The following is a 19,302-nucleotide window of genomic DNA, read 5'->3' on the forward strand; positions in this document are numbered from 1 at the left end:
TGAAAAAAAGTAAATGAGTGGTTTGAAAACCCCTGATTTAAGCCCCTGGTCTTTGAACAAGGCTGGAAGGACTCACAGGCAGAAGCCCAGGTTGTTGTGACAGGCCTGAGCTGTGTAAGTGCTTTCACAGCACACTGAGAACAGCCTGCTTAGGGACCTGCACCTGGGGCTGTGTTTAAGCATCCTTCATCTCCTAGGTTGAGAGACTTACAGGCAGAACCAAGGACAAATCGAGTAAACGCATGAGCCTGAGACACGGGCCAAGAACTTTTTATTTTATTTAACACAGAAAGTTTCAACACAGCAGCAGAACTCCTGGAGTCCAACGCATTTTACATCATATCAGGAGGTGGCTGATACAATCTGGCTCGGAGGCGATCAGGAACCCAATTCCATTTTGATCCAGCTGGTTTCAGGACACCGAATCCTTCTCTGCAGTGTTTTTTGCCACCCCAGGCTGGATCCTGCTGCTGAGCGTTTCAGTTGTCACTCGCTTCATACTTGTGCTTGATGTGTTTCCACAGTTTCTGTATAAAAACAAAAAAATGAAATTAGCTCGTGTTTCAACGGCATTATGATAAATTTTCACTTTAAAGCAAGTTGTTCTGAAGCCTGCACTGGTAACAGACACTAGGGGACAGAAGAACCAGCAGGGGCACACATCCTAGGTGACAGCTTGCCCGCTGTGACAGGCACACCCTGTCCCCCAGCAGCACAACACAAAGCTTTCAGGACACACAGCTGAGTGCCACCAGCCTGCTCCTTGCTCATGGAGCTCATGTGGAACAGACCTGGTGGCACCTTTTGTCCTCTGGTCCCTCTGGCTCCCCTCTCTGCCTTCCTGCCCTTCTGACAGGGCTTGCAAAGCAAAGAGCAGCACACTGCCTGTGCTGGGAGGGCCGTGGGTGCTGCCCTGCCCCAGCTCCTTAGGCTGATCCTGACACAGGTGTGCAGCCCTGAGAGCAGGCAGGGCAGGAGCTGGAGCCCCCCCTGCTCTCTGGCTCCACAAAGCAGAGCTGCCACGAGCACTGCGCTCAGCGCCAGGACTTGGCCCCCACACAGGAGATGCAGGATGCACAAGGGAACCCAACCCTGGCTGGGAAATGTGGTGGTGTGATCAGGACTAAAGGAAACACCGTGCGTGCTGCGCTTTCCCTAGAAAATGCTTTAATTTTTTTTAGAGTCAATTTGGTTTTCAATCCCTGCTTAAGAAAATGTGAAGGCATAGAAGCTTAAAGCTACAATTAAAAAAGGAGCTGAGCGCCCAATTCAAACATAACGCCACAACAACGACTGCTGCTAAGAAGCTGGGACCCCTTCTCTCGTTCTGAAGAAAACAAGAACAAGATTTTCTGGATTTTCTCAGCTCTGTCACCGCTCCTGGCACAGCTCCTCCAGCAGCGTGACCCCGCCTCTCTCCGTGCTGTTCCCCGCTGCCCTTTGAGCCCGTTCAGAGCCCGAGCAGCCAAGGGAGGACTCGGGACAGCTCCACCCAGCACGGGCAGCGCCTCGGCGGCCCCTCAGCACCGAGCGCTGAGCGCCGAACACAACCCGTGAGGCCTCAGCGGCCGCCCCGTGAGGCGCGGGCAGGGCCGCGCTGACCTTCAGGGCCCGTCCCCGCGTCGGGATCGGCTCGGGGCCCGGCCTTACCCCTTCGTTGAGGTGCTCGAAGATGGCATCGGCCCCCTGGTCGAAGGCGCGCTCGAAGACGACGGCGCCCAGCACGATGCTGAGGGCGAAGGTGGAGGTGCGGCGGAACAGCGAGCTGTACGCCTGCCTCAGCAGCGCCATCTTGGCCGCGACTACCGCGCCTGCGCGCCGCGGGGCACGCTGGGAAATGTAGGCAAACCCCCCCCCTCCAGCCGCGGGGGGTGCTGGGAGTTGTAGGCCGGAGGCGCGCAGCGGAGGCCTCAGGGGCGGTGAGCGGGGGGGGGGCAACGGGGCCGTGCCCTTCATCCTCCTCCTCCTCCTCCTCCTCTTCATCCTCCTGTCCCTGCTCTTCCTCCTTCCCTTCCTCTGCCCCCCCTCCTCCTCCTCCTGCCCCCTCAGCCCTGCTCCCGCCCATTTTCCCCTCACTCTTGCCTTCGCTTTCCCCCCCCCCCCCCCCAGCCCCTGTCCCTGTCCCTCTCCATCCGGGGGTCCCTCACCTGTGAGGGGCCTTGGGGTCCTCCATGAGGTGTGCAGGAATCCAAGAAAACACGAGGGGATTCACGAAGGCTCCTTGTGCCTCGACTCGCACCGGGTGAAACACCCGCTGCGTGTCACGGGACGTGGGCGTTTTTGGTCCCGTTTCATCCCAGAACGTGCTCCGAGGGGCTTAAGGTGGGGGATCCCGCCGTTAAGGCTTTAAAGCGTTGAGAATAAAGACGGAGCCCTGATTTTTGTAATTGGATTTAGGCAGAAAGGCTTTTAATCTGCTACAAAGCCCATCCGGCTGCGTGGGGGTGCAGGGCTCGGTTTGCCTGAATTCAGTTGCAAATCAGGGCCTAAAAATGAGAAAAGGAAAGGGGGAGCTGAGGCGGTTCGGTTCTTCATAAATCAGCCGGGTTTGAAAGTGAAGGATTCCTTAGGGCACCGTTTTGGGGCTGAATAAGGCCCTAATAATGCTCTTTGTTTACCATGGGAGCGGGTTGGGAGAGGGGCAGAGGTCAGGCAGGGTAACCCACGCCCTGGGATTCTTCAAAAGATGAAAAATGAAAATATTCGGCGTGATCTGCAGAGGGGAGATCTCTGGCAGGACTTGGTGCTCCTCTGACTGTGTGTTTGTTTGTTTTTTTTTAATTATTATTATTTCATTCATCCCCTGCAGTGGGAATTGCTGTGCAATTTGGGAGCCAGCTCCTTCGGGACGTGGGCTCTGCCTGCCCGAAATCCTCAGGGGCTTTTCCCTGCTGCAGGGCGAGGACAGTAAGTCTGAATTCGGAGGCTGCTGCTCCAAGCCTCGTTGCGGTGTAGCAGAGGGAGCAAGGAGATTGCAGTGGGGAGATTTCAACCCGGGCTGCTCTGCCCGCCAGGCCTGAGGACCTGAGGGAGGCCGTGATGGGTTCTGACCGGGTTTGATTTATAAAATCTTTATTCCTCGCGCCATTTGTTAAATGTGTTCAGCTGTCAGGGCGCCCAAAGCCGGATTGTTGCCTGGGGGGCTCCTCTGCCAGCCCATCCATCTTCAGCATTTATCAGGCATCCCTCGGTGCCTGCCTCCCCTCGCAGGGCTGGACACGGGGAATTTCCTTCCTCTCGCTTGGTGCTGTGATTTGTGCCCCCGGGCTGGGATCCTGGACCCCTTGGGCTCCTGGGGCTGAGCCCCGGGGTGCTGCAGCATGAGGAAGGCACTCAGCACACCTGAAATAATCAGAGTTGTTCTCCTTTCCAGCAGGCGCTGTGAGTCTTGGATCCCCCGGCACGTCCCCGGGGCGAGGATGTCTGATGGCTCCCAGGCGGTGCTGAGGCTGCTGAGCTGGAAGAGAGATGGGGAAGAGGTACTTCTGTGATTACTGCGACCGCTCCTTCCAGGACAACCTCCACAACAGGAAGAAACACCTCAACGGAGTGCAGCACCTGCGGGCTAAGAGGGCCTGGTACGACTTGTTCCGAGGTGGGTGCTGCCTGCCCCTTCCGTCCCAGGGCTGGGGGGGTCGGGTGAAACCAAGCTGCAGCCCTTGGTTTTCCTCAGATTGGTAAAATCCCTTGTCCTGGCCCTGATGGTTTGTCTCGTCTTGCCTCTGGATGTCTCCAGACGTTGCCATCGGGTGGTGCAAGTTCTTCCACAGCCTCTGGGAGCGGCCCTAGCAGGGGGCTCTCCCCAGCACACCCCTGGGAGGTGAAGGACCACGGCACCGGGGTCTGCTGGAAGCTCAGCTCAGGGTTCAGTGGGGTTTCTGAGAGCCCACTGACCTGCCTGGCCTTCCCGTGCTCCACAGAAGGGTTGCAGAGTCCTTGTTTTTCCACCATGCTGCTTCTGCTCCGCTTGGATGGGGGGAGAAGGTGATCCCAGCAAGCTGGTGGAAAGCTGAGTGTAGATGGGGGCTGTCTGTGTGCTGGAGTTGATGATTATCACCTAAAATATCTCCCCCTTAGTCATCGGACCCGCGTGGGACCACAATGGGGCCGGTGGGGGTGTTGCAGGAGGGCTGACCCTGTCCCGTGGTTTGTCTTTCCTCTCCCCCAGATGCCGCTGCCATCCTGCAAGAGGAGCAGAGCAAGAAACCGTGCCGCAAGTTCCTGCAAACAGGTGAGTTCTGAGCTGGAAATACCTGGCCGGGCTGCTCGGGGGAGCCTGGAGTGTGTGTGTCCTCCCTGGAGGGAGCGAAGGGCTTGGTTCTGTGCATCCTGGCTGCGGATCCTGGCTTTGCAGGCACCTTTCTGGGGCAGGACCTCGTGTGCGTGGCTCTCACGGGGCTCTCCGTGGCTCTTGTTGCAGGGCAGTGCGATTTCGGGGCCAACTGCAGGTTTTCCCACATGACGGAGCAGGACCTGGAGAAGCTGAGCGCCCAGGTGCAAGGTGAGTCCTGGAGCCAGAAGCTGCCCACGGGTCTCTGAGGAAGGGGGGAGCTGCTGGGAGCACTGACGTTTTTCGGATGCTTTCTGCTCTTGCTCTGCTGGCACGGACAAATCTGAAGAGCTGCACGATGCTGCTACCACTTAGCAGCGAGCATCTGAGGCTGAGGGTGGGCTTTCCGAGCCCTTGGGGTTTCGTTCAGTCAGGGAATAAAAACTGTCAGCAGCAGAGGGCACTGGTACATCGCTTCCCCTTGAATTTATGGATTTGACTTCCCCCTGACTCTGTGATGACCGAGGACCTGCTGCTTCCACTCCTGTCAGAAGCTAGCTGCCATCAGTTGCCTTGTTCTGAGGCGAGGATACGGGGTCCTGGATCCAAAACAGCCTCTGCTGGCGTGCTGCGGGGTGGAGCTGAAGCCTGGGCAGGGGGCAGCTGCTCCCCTGCTGCGAGTGGGCTCCTTTTTTTGTTGTACTAAGAGAGCAGGAGCATTTTTTTTTTGTACCAAGAGGACTTTATCTTGCCGAGAGCACTGCCTCCATGCCCCTTTGCAGGGGGAGAGAAAGCTCTCCCGAGAGGAGCAGGGCTGCAGGGGAAGTCTGGCGAGCTGCTCTGTGCTCGGGCAGCCTTCCGTGCCAATTACACGTGTTGCCGAGTATCGCCTCGTGTCAGGTGGGCCAGGGGGGAGCGGGGAATTGGCTAGGAGAGAGCCGATCCCTGGGAGGCGACTTGGAAACCTCGCGTTTGCATTGCCAAGTCAAACATTTAATTAAACGATTCGGCTTCGAGGAGCGGTGGCTGGGGGCTGGCAGGGCTGCTCCATGCTGGGCGGTGGAGTCAAATCCTGCTCACCTCTCCCGTGGAAATCCACAGAAACCCTGTGTGAGCTGAGCTGAGGATCACGCAGACCCCCCTGGCCTGATGAGCTGAGCCTGCAGAGAGCTTGCAGGGGTTTGGTGGAGGGCAGAGCTCAGAAGGATGCCGGGGAGGAGCAGAGGAGCCCACACATAACTCATTAATCCAGACAGAACGAACAGCCATGGGCACCAAGCCGCCGTTGGGTGTGTGGTGGGGGCATCACAGCGCTCCTCAGGCACTCAAATATCGATATCTCAGGGGCTGAGGCTGAGGGGAGAGCTTAAAGCAAGCGTGTGTGCTGGCAGGGTGGTCTGCAGGAGGCCGGCACGTCCCCGTGTCCCCGCGGGGTGCGTGGCGTTGGCAGCTCTGTGGCAGCAGGTTCCTCTTGCTGGCGATGCTTTTTGGTAACAGGCAAGGGAAACGTCGCCGTGTTTGTCGTGTTTTAACGCGGGGAGCTCAGCCTGGTGGTGCTGTTAGTCCCGTGGCTTAAAACAGGAACGTTTCTGGACACTCGGAGAGCTCAGAGCGTGCCCTGGTTTGGCTTTGGCACCCGGTAGGATACCCTCACGAGGAGGAAACAGTTCCCACCCTCAGCGGGGAGTGAGGCACATCCCCAGCTGCTACCACACCGAAGCCTTCTCCTGCTGCATCTGCTGCATCATTCCTCAAGGAGACGCTTCCAGGATGTCGCCTTCAGTGCGCTCATGTCAGGAACACTCAGCGTCAAATCGACGGTGATTTGCTTGGAGCTGCAGGCTCTGTGCTGTTCGGTGTCACCACGAGGCAGCCCTGGCTGGTTAGGAGCTGTGAGGGAGAGGAGGAGCACGGCTGGGGGGTGCTCCTGATCCGTCCTGGTGGCGGGGAGAACACGGCCGAGGCTGTTGGGGGCTGAGCTCGAGGAGGAGCAGGACGAGGAGCGCGCTCATCGTTGGCTGCAAACAATTCACAAAGGTGCTCGTGTCGAGGGAGGCATCAGCCACGTCCCACAGCTGCTGTTTGCTGCTGGTCCTGTGCACTGGGGGGGTGCGGGCAGCCCCCAGGTCCCGTCCAGGCAGGGAGCTGAAGGATCTCACCTCAGCCTCTCCGCTCAGTGCTGGTGGCAGTGCCTGGTCCAGGAGGAGCTGAGCCAGGCTGGGTGTGTGTCTGGGGCTCCTCGCGAGTCAAAATTTGGGGGTTTTATTTCAGAGGGGGGGCAGCTCGTGCTAAAAGGTGCACGGGGAGAAAAGATAAAGGGACCCAAGGGACACAAGGTGGCCGCGGTCGGTGCCGCTGAGGAAAGTTGCAACGTGTCCAAGTCGGAGCCATGCGCCCAGGTTACCGCGCTGCTCGTGTCCTGCGCTGCCCTCAGGCTCTGGGCTGGCCCTGCACGGCTCTGCTGGCACTTGGCTCCTCCAGAACAACCCCAGGAGACACCACCAGCCCCGTTTCCACCCAGCGTCCTCATCCCTGGGCTGCAGAGCAGTGCCCTGACCTCCAGCCAGCAGCACGCTCGCCTGGTGGTGGCGGCGAGCGCATCGCCACCTCCTCCCAGGGGCCGGGTGACAAATGATCCATCTGGGGCTGCCGTGTGATGGCACGGCGGGGCCGTCCTCATGAATATGCAACGGGCAGATGAATAATTGGGTGCCACCACCGGGATGGAGCGATCCTTCACTCTGCCCAAGCGATGTTAATTTCACACCCTGTCTGGAAACGCGCCGTGCTCTCCCGAAAGGCGTTGACACACGGCGGCGACGCACGGCTGCTGGTGGCCGGCACCACGGGGGCACTGCTGGGTCTCCAGGTGGGATCAGGGGTCCCCAAAGCGCTTGGTTTTATGAGCAAAGGCGGACAACACGCAGCTGCCTCGGTGTCTTTTTTACTAATACCATATTTTTCCCAAAGTGTCACGTTCCACTGGGCTGGAGGTGTGATGGCACCGAGCGTCCGTTTGGAGTAGGGCTGCTCTGCCGCTGCCCTGCCTCTGGGTGGGCAGCTGAGGTTTCTGTGGGCACTGCCCTGCTCGCTCCAGCCTGCAGGAGAAAATGCAGGAGCTCTTGGGAGCTGCTGGGGAGCGCTTGAGGTGAGGAGGAGGAGGAGGAGGCAGCGATCAGCCCCGGGGAGATGCCAGCTGGATGCGCTGTGCCCAGCGAGCGTCCGAGGGCAGGCAGGCAGCAGAGGAGGATGAGCAGGGGGTGCTGAGGGCAAACGGCCAACTCTCAGCTCCAAAAAAATGCAGGGTGAGGAGCTCGGGGGGGGTAACGGAGCGAGAGGAGCACGGGGCAAGCATCTGACAGCTCTCTCTCGAGCAGGGGAGCAGCGGCTGAAGGAGCTGCGGCAGGAGGGAGCGGACGTCCCGCTTGGCACCATCGAGGACTGGCTGGAGAAGAGGGCGAAGAGGCTGAGCGCGGCTCAGAGCAACAGGTACCGGGGGCTGGGGGCGTCCCAGCGAGGTGGGATCACACCCGGGGGGGCTTGGGGACCACGCAGGTGGCCAGGGCTGCCCCAAAGCTTGATACCTGAGCCACGTGCCGGCTCTTGGCACCCGTAGGGACCCGTCTGCGTGGCACAGCTGCCTCGGGGACATGTGCAAGTGTCCCCCCATGGTGTTGGGGACAAGGCAGGTCCCACTGCCCGTGGCTGCTCCCCCGGGGAAGGCAGGCAGAGGGTAGGGTACCCCCGTGCCCTTGGCAGCACTCACGGACGTGTCTGGGAGGCCGTGGCGGCAGTGGCGCTGAGTTATTGGTGCCTGCTGCGGGTGGCAGGAGGCCGGGCTCATCTGTTGCCAGCTCCCCCCATCCTCTGCCTGCCCTGTCTGCGCGTCCCTGCCCGTCCCTGCCTTCTCCTTCGCCAGGCAGAGGGTGGGATTAGCTCCTCCTCACGGCAGCGGGACGCCTGCCTGCGGGTCCCTGCTGTTCCCTCGCTCACCTGACTGTGCCGCAGGCTTAATTGGATGACATTTGGGCAGGTGCCAAATCTCTCTTTTGTTCTTTTTTTTTTTTTCCCCTCCTGTTTGCTCCTGTCCTCTCCGTGTTTGGTCTGGGCAGGATCTTCCTTCTGCTGCCTGTCTGGGCGCGTTGCGTTCTGCTCCCTCCATCCATCAGCCTGGCTGCTCTTCGCCCTGCAGCCGTGCTCGCCGGCAGCAGCAAGCTCCCGAGCTCCCTCCCCTTGTTTGTTTGCCCTTTTTTCGTTTGTCCTGCCCGATATCTTTCGATCTCGGGACAGATCCTCTCCTGCTGATAAAACCCAGCCGAATTCCCAGCCTCCCATCCTCACTTGGTCCCCGCTGCCTCCAAGCACACGCCAGACCCGGCGTTTTTCGGGCTGTTGCTTTCCACCCAGCCTCTCCGCCCCCACAGGTCCTGAAACCATCTGCTGCAGCAAACCAACCCCAGCTCTTCAGCACTTCTCTGGCCGTGCCTGGCCTCACCGGTGTCCATCCCCATTCCTTTCCTTCTCCCCTCGTGTGCTTTCCAGCCCCGCCGTTGCCCTTCCGAGCAGCGGTGCGCTTCGCTTCACCTGCCAGAGGTCTCCTTGTGCTTTGGGCGCGTGTTTCTGCCCTAACAGCCATGGAGCTCCCTCGTCTGCCTCCACCAGGCAGGGATCAGGGCCCTGGGAGGGTGCTGCTCCCCCAGAGCGTTACATAAGGGAGCACAATTACATTTCTGCTGGCATCGCAATTAAAAGGATCCAGCAGGATCAGAGCGAGAGGCCCAGGAAGCTGGGAGGCTTGTGCTGAAGGACAAGTGAGTTTCCTGTGCTGAGGAATGAAGGAAAGGGCACGTTTCCTGGGGATTTAAACCTGTCCCAGCCCAGCTCTTTCTCCTCCAGCTGGAGACAAGGCAGCGATGCTTCTCGCTCCACACTTCTGTCCCACGTGCTGCTCGCAGCAGCCTCCCCTCATAAACAGGAGCGAGAGAGAAAAAAAAAAAGCGTTCCCCGGGCTGCAAGCTGGAGGAGAAAGCCTCTTCCCTCTGGTGAAGGGTGCTTCTGTGAAAACACCCTGGCGTTTTGGCAGCTCCTCCGCTTCCGAGGGGCCCTTGTCCTTCGGGAAGTGCGCAGCTGCCTTGGGATGGGGGCTGCTCGGGAAGAGATCACGGAAACATCTGCTGGTGGGGCTCAACACTCAGCTGTGCAAGGAGCTTTGGGCAGCTGGGGCACGGAGGGGCTGGGGTCAGCGCTGCTCTGGGGCCGTGTGGGGACAAGGAGAGGGGGCACGGGCATGCTCGCCCCCCCGAGGACCCCGCTGTGTCCCCAAGCTCTCGAATGGAGTCAGCCACGGCTCATCTCTGCCCTTTCCCTCTCCCATCTCCGCAGCGCCCTGCCTGAGAAGCCGCTGCCCTTCCAGTACCCGCCGGGCTGGCCGCCACCCCAGGAGCTGCCCCCATCCCTGCAGGCCCCCCCACCTGGGGGGTGGCCGCTGCCCCCCGACCTGCAGTGGGGCTGAGGCACCCTGCTGGGGCTGAACATCGCCCTCGCCTGAGAAAAGCACTGAATTATTGACCCACGCTTTTATTTTAATAAATTTTTCCCCCCCGCATCACAGCCTTGTGTTATTTCTCACCTGGCAGCCTCCCGTGGGGCGAGCTGGTCCCCAGGGGTCATCGCCGTGCTCCCCGAATGGGGGGCGAAGCTGCAGCCCCACTGCTTGTGGAGCCCACGCAGGCTGGGGAAGGAAGCTGTAAGCAGGCCTTTAAACATCCCTGCTAAATATTTCCTCCCGTGTTGACGACTGGGGTTTGCTTCTGCTAAATGCAACGGGTGACGCTGGTGGTTCAGGTGCTGGAGCTCCTAATGAAGAGCTCGGGGAGCTCCCCAAAGCCCCATGCTCCCGCTCCCACTAGGCTGGAGGTGAGAAACGAGGAGGAAAAAACATTTTTCCACGGCTCCTCCTTCTCCAGGAAATGAAGGAAGGGGCGAGTGCCAAGGGGGTGAGTGGCTGGGGGTCGCTCCCTGCTGGGGGAGCCAGGACTGGGTGTCGGGATCGGACCAGTGGCAAATAAAAGCCAAATATCAGGCACGAAGGGGCTACGTGAGCGTGGGGAGAGCACATGAGGAAGGGGCTCGCTCTGCCTGCCCCCAGCACCTGCCCTTCCTCTCCTCCTACCTCCGGGAGCAGCTGGGGGTGCTCGCGGGGCGCACTTTGGCTTGGCCACCACCCCCCGGAGCTCGGCACCATGCGCCCCGCTGGTGGCTGCGGTGTGCCAGAGCAGCGACCTGCCAGCAGCTCCGCGGTGCCAGCGCACTCCAGGTTTGGCCACGGGTGCAGGCAGCGGCTCCAGGCTCGTGGAGAGCACCAGCCTGTGGGCAGCGATGCGCAGAGGGAGCTGCCAGCCCTGGTCCAGGACTCCCAGGAGCAGCAGCAACCCGTGCTGCCTCCTCCTTGGCACGAGCAGAGGCTGGATGTGCTGTTAGTCGGGCTCAGGGGTGGTTTTACCCTTCCTGGTGTTGTTCTGGCTTGGGCTGCTGCCCCCTGTGCTCTGCAGGCTTTGGCAAGAGGGAGCCCAGAGGTTGGGACCCAGGGGGCAGCACCCATCTGGCACCTCCCCAGAGGACGGGAACCCCCCTGCCCTGAACGTGGAGCCTGATCACCTTCAGGAGGCCAAATGAGGCTGGAATAACCCCAAAAGGGCCGTGATGCTCCGCTCTCGGCCACCCGTGGGATCAGCCCCTGCAGCAGCTCCAGCTTCAGAGGGTGCCAAGTGGCTCCAGCGAGAAGCCGGCCACGTGCACGGGTCCCTTCCCCCTGGGGCCACAGCTGCTGGCGGAGGAAAACAGAGAGCCAAACCTCCTGCAGGCATCCCGAGGGGGGCCGTGAGCCGTGTGCCTGCGCCCGCCTCTGCAGCGGTGTTTTGCAATCCGCCATCCAAATATTCTGCTCTTCCCAGCCTGGGTTTTCGAGTCTTGCTTTGCTTCCCCCGCTGCCAGCCCCGCGCCCTGCTCGGTGCCACCCGTCCGCCCGAAGCGGGGCGAGTTGTGAACTCGCAAAAAACAAACAAACAAACACAAGTTTGGCACTGCAAACATCAGCTCCAGGGGGGAGGACCCCGCAGCACCCCAAAACAAGCTGCTGTCCCCCAGGGATGCTGCAGGATGGAGCCCCCCAGCACATTCCCCCCTGGGACTCGGTGTCCCCGGCTGGGATGTGCCGGGGCTGGCAGGGGGGCTGCAGCCCGGGAGCGGTGGCACGAGCCAAAGTGCCCCCTGTGCAGCGGGAGGCATCGCTCGGGAAGCTTTTAGGGAAATGAGCCGCTCCTGGGACCCTGCCAAGGTGCAGCCCCGCTGGGCTCTGCCCGGCGTCCTCTGGCAGCTCTTGCTGGGAGAGGAAGGGGACGGGGATGGGGACGGGATGGGGTGAGAATGGGAATGGGGATGGGATGGGTTGGGGATGGGGATGGGGATGGGGATGGGATGGGTTGGGGATGGGGATGGAATAGGAACGGAGCAGGGATGGGAACAGCTTCAGGGACAAGGCTGAGGCCACCCCACGCTGCTTGCAGGACCGGAGAGACAAAACCACCCTTTCCTCCCCCAAAACCCTTCTCGGTGCTACAGAAACCCCAAACCCAGGTGTTTTTCCTGCCAGCACGGCACCATCCAGCGGGGTCTGACAGCAGCAGGGTCCTTCTCGCCCCTCGTCCCGCTGCGCCGCCGTCAAACCGCTCGCAGAGGGAGATTTTTTTTCTCCCAGCGAGCGTTTAATTAAATTAGCGGGGCGCGTCGCCTCGCGGCAGCCGCAGTGACACAGCCCCGGCTGCGGCACCAGCACCGGGACCAGCACCGGGGCCTGGAGCCGCTCAGGTGCTTCCGAGCCGGGAGCCCAGATCTCCAAACACCCGCTGTGAGGAAGCCCCATTCAATTCCCATTAAAATTAATTGAGCAGCTTTGAGGAGCCGAGCTTTGGGGACCGCGCTCTTCCTTTTAGCTGATTTTTCTTTTATGTTACTGTCTTTTCTAGCAAATTAAATTGTCCTCGTTTTCCTTTTTTTTTTTTTCTTTTTTTTTTTCTCCTTTTTTTTCGCCTTCCTTATGTTTATTCACAGCGTCCATAACAGACCTGGTTAAATATATCTGGCTGTATGTACACAGCGCCGAGGGCACGTGGTTTCCCCTGAAAACGCCGGTTCGTAAAAAAGCAAAAGTTTCTGCGGGGAGATGGATGAAATTTCATTACGGGCGCGGAGCCTCCCCCTCTTTTCGAGGCAGCCGAGATGATTTCACTGCCGTGGAGCGCTTCCCATTTTCATTTCTCATTTGGACGCTCGGTTCAATTTGCGTGATAAATTATATGAGATCCAAAAAAAGAAATAAATAAAAAAACCCCAACCAGCCCCCATCACCCCCCCCCCCGGTAACACGCAGCCGATTCCTGGCAGCGCCGCGCCGAGCCACGGAGATCCCTGTGCCTTGAACCGATCCCTGCACTCCTCAGCTCTCCCTGCCCAGAAATTCCCATTTCCAGCAGTTTTGCACCCAAACTGGGGTGTCCCCAAGCAGGGAGCGAGCTGGCGGCCCGCAGCCCCGACGCCCCGGGGGTGGCCACCTCCTGCAGGGAAGCAGCCGTGCCCGTGATGCTACCGGCACCGAGAGCTCCCCGGGTTTTTATTTATTATTTTAATCTATTTGCCATTAAAAATGCATCGTCTGGGGGCTCGGGGAGGGCTATCCATCAGGCGGGTGCAGGACCCCCCCCGGAGCGCACGGAGAGGGGATTTCCAGGGTGCTCTCATTAGCGGGACAGCGTCGCTCAGCATGGGGGGCAGACCCCCCCCATAAATAAACCAGGAGCTGGGGGGGGTCCTGGTGGGGTCACACAGGTCCCGCGTGGCTTTGACAGAGCTGGGTCGCAGCACCCATGGGTGCCCTGCGCCCCCCGAGCGTCCCCGAGCAGTTCAGAAATCCCGGTTTTATTTCAGATCGGAAACGACCGACCAGGAAGGAAAAAAATAAAATAAAATAAGAACGGAACTCCAAAGAATGAGAAACGGACCCAAATCCAAACCGGGCCGGGGCCCGGCGGGTGCTACATACAGGCTGGGGGGGTTGGACGGGGGGGTCCCCAGGCTGCCGGGACGTGCGGCTCTTCCCAGCGGGTCCTCGTGCGGGCAGCCCCCTCTGGCAGCTGGGGAAACTGAGGCACGGCACGGGGCTGGGGGGGTGCACGGCGGAGGCAGGGGGGGGCAGATCCAGCCTTTGGCGGCGAGGTCCATGCAAACGCCCCCCCCTCTCCGAATTGGGAACAAAAATACAGATCTCAGGCGCGTGTATTGCTCACGGGGCGCTCGGTTCGGCCATAAATACGGAGCTGCAGGGGCTGGACGTGGTGCAGCAGGGGGGGTGCAAGGGGGGGGGCCGGCACCGCGGGCACGTTTCGCCCCCGGCTCGGGGTTTTGGGGGGGCAGCGGGCGGGCTCCATGCACGGTGCATGCACTTGGTACTTGCTGGCGGGGTTCCGGGGCTCTGCCGCAGTCCGGGCGTCGCGCGAGCAGCCCCGCGGGCTCCCCACCCCTGTGCCGGGGTGGGAGGTTTGCTATTTTTTTTTGGGGGGGTGAGGGTGTCCCCCGGTGTCCCCTGGTGTCCCCTGGTCCTACTTCATGCCGCTGCGCAGCACCTGGTTGGCGGCGATGAGCATGACGCTGATGATGAAGGCGATGGCGAAGGCGCAGATGAGGCTTTTGCGCACGCACGTCTGCCGGATCTGCTGGCTGGAGCAGGCTGCGGGGACAGCCGGCGTCACCCCCACCCCGCTGTCCCCACGTCCCCACCGTGTCCCACCCCCCCCCATACCCCACGCCCCCCCCGCTCACTCTCCACGTCCACGGGGCACTCCTCGGCCGTGCCCATGTGGCTCTCCTCCTCCGTCATGATGATGTTCTCGATGTCCTTCATGGAGAGGTGCTCGCAGAAGGTGTCGTACAGCAGCCGCTTCAGCTCGTCCACCGTCAGCTTCTGCATGTCGCACTGCGGGGCGGACGGGTGGGTGGGGGCACCCCAAATTCCCCCACCCCCCCACCCCAGTGTCGGGGGGCTGCTCGCCTCGCCCGAGCCTCGGCGGAGCGGGGCCGGGGGCTCCAGCACCCAAGGGTGCTTGGTCACGGGCCGGGGTTCAGGTCGCTGTGCGCAGGGCGCAGCCTGACCCCAAATGTGGCCCTAGAACGCAGCCTGACCCCAAAGGTGACCTTAATGCAGAGACTGAGCCTGACCCCAAACCTGCCCCTAACCCCAATTCTAACCCCAGCCTGAGCCTGGCCCTCACCCTGACCCCAGCCCTAAACTGGAGCCCGACCCCAGGCCCAACCCTGCCCCTAACCCTAAACCCAGCCCCAACCACAGCCTGAGCCTGACCCTGACCTGAGCCCTAACCCCAAGCAAACCCTCACCCTGAGCCCGACCCCAAGCTCAGCCCCAGCCCTGACCCTAACTCTGACCCTAGCCCTAACCCCAGCCCCAAGCCTTACCTTGACCCCGACCCCAACCTCAAACCCGACCCAATCCTAACCCCGACCCCAACCCAGCCCCGACCCGTTGTCCCCGGTGTGCGGGTTGGGGTCGGGTCCCCCCCTACCTTCCAGAAGACGGTGTCGAAGTCGGTGCCGTGGAACTTCTCCGGGATGCCCGAGGTGGACAGCTTGGGGCCCAGCAGTGTCACGAACTCCTCGAAGTCCACCTGCCCGTCACCTGCGGGACACGGAGCCGGCGTCACCCCGACACCCCGGCACGGGGACGAGCGTGTCCCCTGTCCCCCCCTCAAATGGGGACCCTGGGAAGTGTCCCCACGGCTCCGTTTTGGGGGGACGCCGCTGGGCTTGGTGGTTTTGGTGGGACCCCGCTCCAGGGCTTGGCGCTTTGGGGGCTCCGGCGGCACCCCCCTGACCCTGGGGCTTCACCGAATGGGGACCCCACACTGCTGGGGGACCCCAGTGCCTGCTGGGGACCCCAAAATCCATCTGGGGACCAGGGCACCAACTGGGACCTCCTGCACTGCTCAGGACCCCCGCAGCAGTTGGGGACCCCCAGGAGCGGCTGGAAGCCCGGCTCCAGCCGGGACCCCCATGCCCCAGCCCCCAAAACCCCACAGAAATGGGGCCGGGCTGCCCTCATGGGGAGGAGGACATCAGCCCCCGGGGCTGTCACGGCGGCACTAACGATGAGTAATGGAGGGAGCCGCGGCTTGGCAGCCTCGCCTGAAAGGCTTTTAAATGGGGAAAAAAAAAAAAAAGAAAAAAGAAAAAGGAATCCAATAAATTAACGCGCTCCTTAAGGTCCCGGTGAGCATGGGAGTGACGGGGAGGGCAGGGCCACGGGGTGCAGGGCCACGGGGTGTGGGATCTGGCACCAGGGTGTGGGATCCAGCCTTGGGGTGTGGGATCTGGGCCGGGCACCCCAATCCCGGGGGGGTTGGCCAGCTCAGGACACCCCCATCCCACCCTGGACCGGTTCCAGCCCCGTTAAATCCTCCCGAACGGAGCCACGGGGAGGAAGAGGAGGGTGACGGACAAGGCTCCGGGCACGAGGCAGGACCCGAACCGGGCTCCTCCGAATCCAGCAGTGATGGGAAAAGGGGGGGGGAGCAGCATGGGGGGGTGCTGGGGGTCCCGTGCCGGGGTCCTACCGTCCATGTCGAGGCGCTGGATGATGACCTCGAGCTCCACCTCGTTGGGCATGTAGCCCAGCGAGCGCATGGCCGTGCCCAGCTCCTGCTTGGAGATGAAGCCGTTGCCGTCCCGGTCGAACACCTTGAAGGCTTCGCGGATCTCTGCGGGGGAAACGGGGCTCAGCCCGGACACCCCAAAAATCCCCCCCCCCCCCCTAACCCCCCCCAGGCCAGCCGCTCGCCCCCCGCAGAGGGGAAACTGAGGCACGGTGGGGCTGGGCGCATCCCGTTCCTGGGCACCCAGCGCGGGGCCGGCACCGGTGCCGAGCCCCAAATATCCCGAACCCGCGGTGCTCGACGCCCTGCCGCCCCGTGGGGCAGAGCGGGGAGGAGAAAGTGAGCAGATCTGGGGGTTCTGGCCCAAAACGCAGCCCCTGGGTGCTGCGGGAGGACGGGGGCAGCTCGGTGGGTGCCGGCCGCCCTAAAGCCGCGCTCGGTCCCGTTTTCTGGAGGAACACTGGGCAGCATGGGGCGGTTTTGCCCAAATTGCTGCTTTTTAGGGGATTTCCTTCCTCTTGGATCTCCCCCCACCAGCAGAGCCCGAGCCAGGCTGAGGGAGCTGAGGGCTCCGCATGCGGCAGCGAGGACTTGCACTGGGGGGAAACACGGAATTGGGCTGAAATCGACCCAAACTCTTGATGTTGTGCCCCAAAGCCACGGGGATGGGGTGGCCTTTGGGGTCCCCGGGGGGTGCCATGTCAGTGCAGCAGCCGGTAAAGCCGCCTTGGGATGTAAAACGCTGTGTTTGGGAGCAGTGCTAAAAACATGAAGTCTCATGCCGGGTGGTTTCCCCCTGCTCTGAGCCCCCAGCCCAGCCGGGTGCCGTCTGAGACATCCTGCGAGGCGTTTTGGGGTAAATTTGGTAGGTTTTGGCCTGCTGGCTCGACAGCTTTGCTTCTCCCTGCCAGCCCCAAAAACCAGGCACAGGGGGCTCGGGGCCACCCCCAAGGCTCAGGGGGAGCCAGCAGCGGGTTCCCCCCCCCTGCATGGTCCCCCCGTGGGGTCACCTTGGGGGTCTCGAGGGCCGTGGGTCGTGGCAGGAGCACCCCGTTGGTGCACCACACGCTGGGGGTGTGCGTGTGTGCAACGCTGCAACGGGGCTGTGCATGCACACTGCAGCAGTGCCGTGCTTGTGCACGCACACACACACACACCGAAGTGGTGCCGTGCTCGTGCATGCACACGTGCACGCCTTGCAGCGGTGCTGTGCTTGTGACGCACACACACACACGCCTTGCAGCCACGCTGTGCTCGTGGTGCGCCCTTTGCAGCCACGCTGTGCCTGTGCGTGCATGCGAACAGCTTGCAGCGAGGCTGTGCCCGTGCATGCACAGCCCGGCACCGTGCTGGACCTGTGTGTGCACAGACACTTTGCAGCCACGCTGTGCTTGTGCACCCACAGGCACCTTGCAGTGCTGCTGTGCGTGTGTGTGCATGCAAACACCTCACAGTGACGCTGTGCTTGTGCATGCACAAACACCTCGCAGTGACGTTGTGCTTGCATGCACAGACACCTGACAGCCACGCTGTGCTTGTGCGTGCACAAACACCTTGCAGTGATGTTGTGCTTGTGTGCACAGACACCTTGCAGTGATGCTGTACCTGTGCTTGCACACACAGACACCTTGCAGTGACACTGTGCTTGTGCACACACACACAGAAACCTTGCAGCGATGCTGTGCTTGTGCACACACACACAAACACTTTGCAGTGACGCTGTGCTTGTGTGCACAGACACCTTGCAGTGATGCTGTACCTGTGCATGCACAAACACCTTGCAGTGATGTTGTACTTGTGCATGCACACCCAGACACCTTGCAGTGACGCTGTGCTTGTGCATGCACACACTAACACTTTGCAGTGATGCTGTGCTTGTGTGCACAGACACAAACACCTTGCAGTGACGTTGTACTTGTGCACGCACACACAGAAACCTTGCAATGATGCTGTGCTTGTGCATGCATCCACAAACACTTTGCAGTGATGTTGTGCTTGTGTGCACAGACACAGACACCTTGCAGTGATGCTGTACCTGTGCATGCACACACAAACACCTTGCAGTGACGTTGTACTTGTGCATGCACAAACACCTTGCAGTGATGCTGTGCTTGTGCACACACACCCAACCACCTGAGCGCCACGCTGCACTGGTGCATGCACACACGCACCCCCTGCAGCAGGGCTGTGCACGTGAACCCAGCTCCCCCCCCAGCACTGCACGTGTGCGTGCACACACCCTGCAGCGGGGCCGTGCGTGTGCACACAGACGTGCACACACACATACACGTGCCGGGGGGGCTGCAAACAAGCACACACACACTCACACACATGCATGGGGGTGTGAAGCTGTAGCAGAGCCCCCAGCCCTGCACACTGCGGTTTGGGGCCCCCCGGCTGCGTGTCCCCGTGCCTCAGTTTCCCCTGCGGTGCCCGCAGGCTGCGAGCAGCCCCCTGGGGGCCGCGTCCCCGTCCCGCAGCCAAACTTTTGGGGCGAAAAACCCCCTTTTCGGGGCAGCCCGGCCCTGTGCATGCCACGAGTGGGCTCCCCGACCCCACCACCGTGCCACGCGTGGGGATGGGGGGGGGGGGGGGACCGATGGGGCCAGGCGGAGCGCGGTGCGGGGAGGGGGGTCCCAGGGCTCACCCCCAGCATTCCCCCCCCCCAGGGCTCACCCTCCAGCTCGTCCTCGGGGATGTCCACGGGGTGCTGCTCTGCCAGCAGCGGGGGCACGCTGTAGATGCCCCGGTACATCAACGCGGCGGTCACCGGGTGGAACGGCATCTTCGGAGCCCAAAGTTTCGCCGGCCGAAAAAAAAATTCCCCAGAAGAAATCCGAGCCTAACCCGGGACGGGGTCGGCCCCCCCCAAAAAACCCAAACCCACCTCCACCTCCCCCGGCCCCCCCCCCCCCCCGAGCAGCCCGTCCCCGCGGCCTCAGGGCGGAGGGGGGGGGGGGCCGGGGCCGGCTCCCAGCATCCAGGAGCCGCTTTTAAAGGCCGGGACCGGCTCCGGAGCCCCCCCGGTACCCCCCCGGGAGCTGCCCCTTGGGGCCCGGCATGGCGGGGCCTCCGCCGCAGCCTCCTGCCGCTGCCCAAGTTTGGCGGAGCAGGAGCCGGGGCTCGGCGCTCGCTGCCCGCCCCCAGCCCCAACCCCCGCCCCCCGGCCGCGCCTCCCCGGTACCGGGCTGGGGGGTAAAAAGGGGGGGGGGAGAGGGGTGGGGGGTGGGAGGGGTGGGGATGGGGATGGGGAAAGGGAAAGGAAGGGATGGGGATGGGGATGGGGATGAGGATGGGGAAGGGAAAGGGATGGGG

General features: G+C 61.9%; 3 protein-coding genes across 5 annotated transcripts; 1 reads left to right on the top strand and 2 right to left on the bottom strand.

The window, feature by feature from the left end:
- Positions 1-254: 254 nt before the first annotated feature.
- Positions 255-1,824, bottom strand: UQCR10 (ubiquinol-cytochrome c reductase, complex III subunit X). The gene is made up of 2 exons (XM_068653561.1): positions 1,651-1,824; positions 255-527 (listed from the first exon to the last, which is right to left on the bottom strand). The coding sequence occupies exons 1-2, from the start codon at positions 1,789-1,791 to the stop codon at positions 480-482; spliced, it is 189 nt and encodes a 62-aa protein (XP_068509662.1). The 5' UTR covers positions 1,792-1,824; the 3' UTR covers positions 255-479.
- Positions 1,784-9,875, top strand: ZMAT5 (zinc finger matrin-type 5). Of its 3 annotated transcripts, none has more exons than XM_068653558.1 (6): positions 1,784-1,919; positions 3,374-3,595; positions 4,169-4,231; positions 4,421-4,501; positions 7,645-7,759; positions 9,653-9,875. In XM_068653558.1, the coding sequence occupies exons 2-6, from the start codon at positions 3,469-3,471 to the stop codon at positions 9,780-9,782; spliced, it is 516 nt and encodes a 171-aa protein (XP_068509659.1). In that variant the 5' UTR covers positions 1,784-1,919; positions 3,374-3,468; the 3' UTR covers positions 9,783-9,875. The 3 variants fall into 3 exon arrangements, with proteins under 3 accessions (XP_068509659.1, XP_068509661.1, XP_068509660.1); XM_068653560.1 differs by having other exon boundaries at positions 7,648-7,759; XM_068653559.1 differs by lacking the exon at positions 1,784-1,919 and adding an exon at positions 1,954-2,322.
- A 3,351-nt stretch (positions 9,876-13,226) lies between these two features.
- On the bottom strand, positions 13,227-19,088 carry CABP7 (calcium binding protein 7). Its single transcript, XM_068654054.1, has 5 exons — positions 18,664-19,088; positions 15,949-16,092; positions 14,902-15,014; positions 14,144-14,297; positions 13,227-14,051 (listed from the first exon to the last, which is right to left on the bottom strand). Exons 1-5 carry the CDS (start codon positions 18,770-18,772, stop codon positions 13,924-13,926), a joined length of 648 nt encoding a protein of 215 aa, XP_068510155.1. The 5' UTR covers positions 18,773-19,088; the 3' UTR covers positions 13,227-13,923.
- Positions 19,089-19,302: the final 214 nt, after the last annotated feature.

The sequence above is a fragment of the Anas acuta genome, chromosome 17, assembly GCF_963932015.1.
Source record: "Anas acuta chromosome 17, bAnaAcu1.1, whole genome shotgun sequence".
Taxonomy (NCBI): Eukaryota; Metazoa; Chordata; class Aves; order Anseriformes; family Anatidae; genus Anas; species Anas acuta.

Bases quoted from the DNA above. Each gene is read 5' to 3' on its own strand.
- UQCR10 (XM_068653561.1), bottom strand. From the start codon at position 1,791: ATGGCGCTGCTGAGGCAGGCGTACAGCTCGCTGTTCCGCCGCACCTCC. The intron at 528-1,650 runs GTAAGGCCGGGC...GTTTTTATACAG, and splicing joins TCGAGCACCTCAACGAAGGG to AAACTGTGGAAACACATCAA.
- CABP7 (XM_068654054.1), bottom strand. From the start codon at position 18,772: ATGCCGTTCCACCCGGTGACCGCCGCGTTGATGTACCGGGGCATCTAC. The intron at 16,093-18,663 runs GTGAGCCCTGGG...TTTCCCCCGCAG, and splicing joins CCCCGAGGACGAGCTGGAGG to AGATCCGCGAAGCCTTCAAG. The intron at 14,298-14,901 runs GTAGGGGGGGAC...TCCGCCCCGCAG, and splicing joins TCGACACCGTCTTCTGGAAG to TGCGACATGCAGAAGCTGAC.
- ZMAT5 (XM_068653558.1), top strand. From the start codon at position 3,469: ATGGGGAAGAGGTACTTCTGTGATTACTGCGACCGCTCCTTCCAGGAC. The intron at 3,596-4,168 runs GTGGGTGCTGCC...CCTCTCCCCCAG, and splicing joins CTGGTACGACTTGTTCCGAG to ATGCCGCTGCCATCCTGCAA. The intron at 4,232-4,420 runs GTGAGTTCTGAG...CTCTTGTTGCAG, and splicing joins CCGCAAGTTCCTGCAAACAG to GGCAGTGCGATTTCGGGGCC.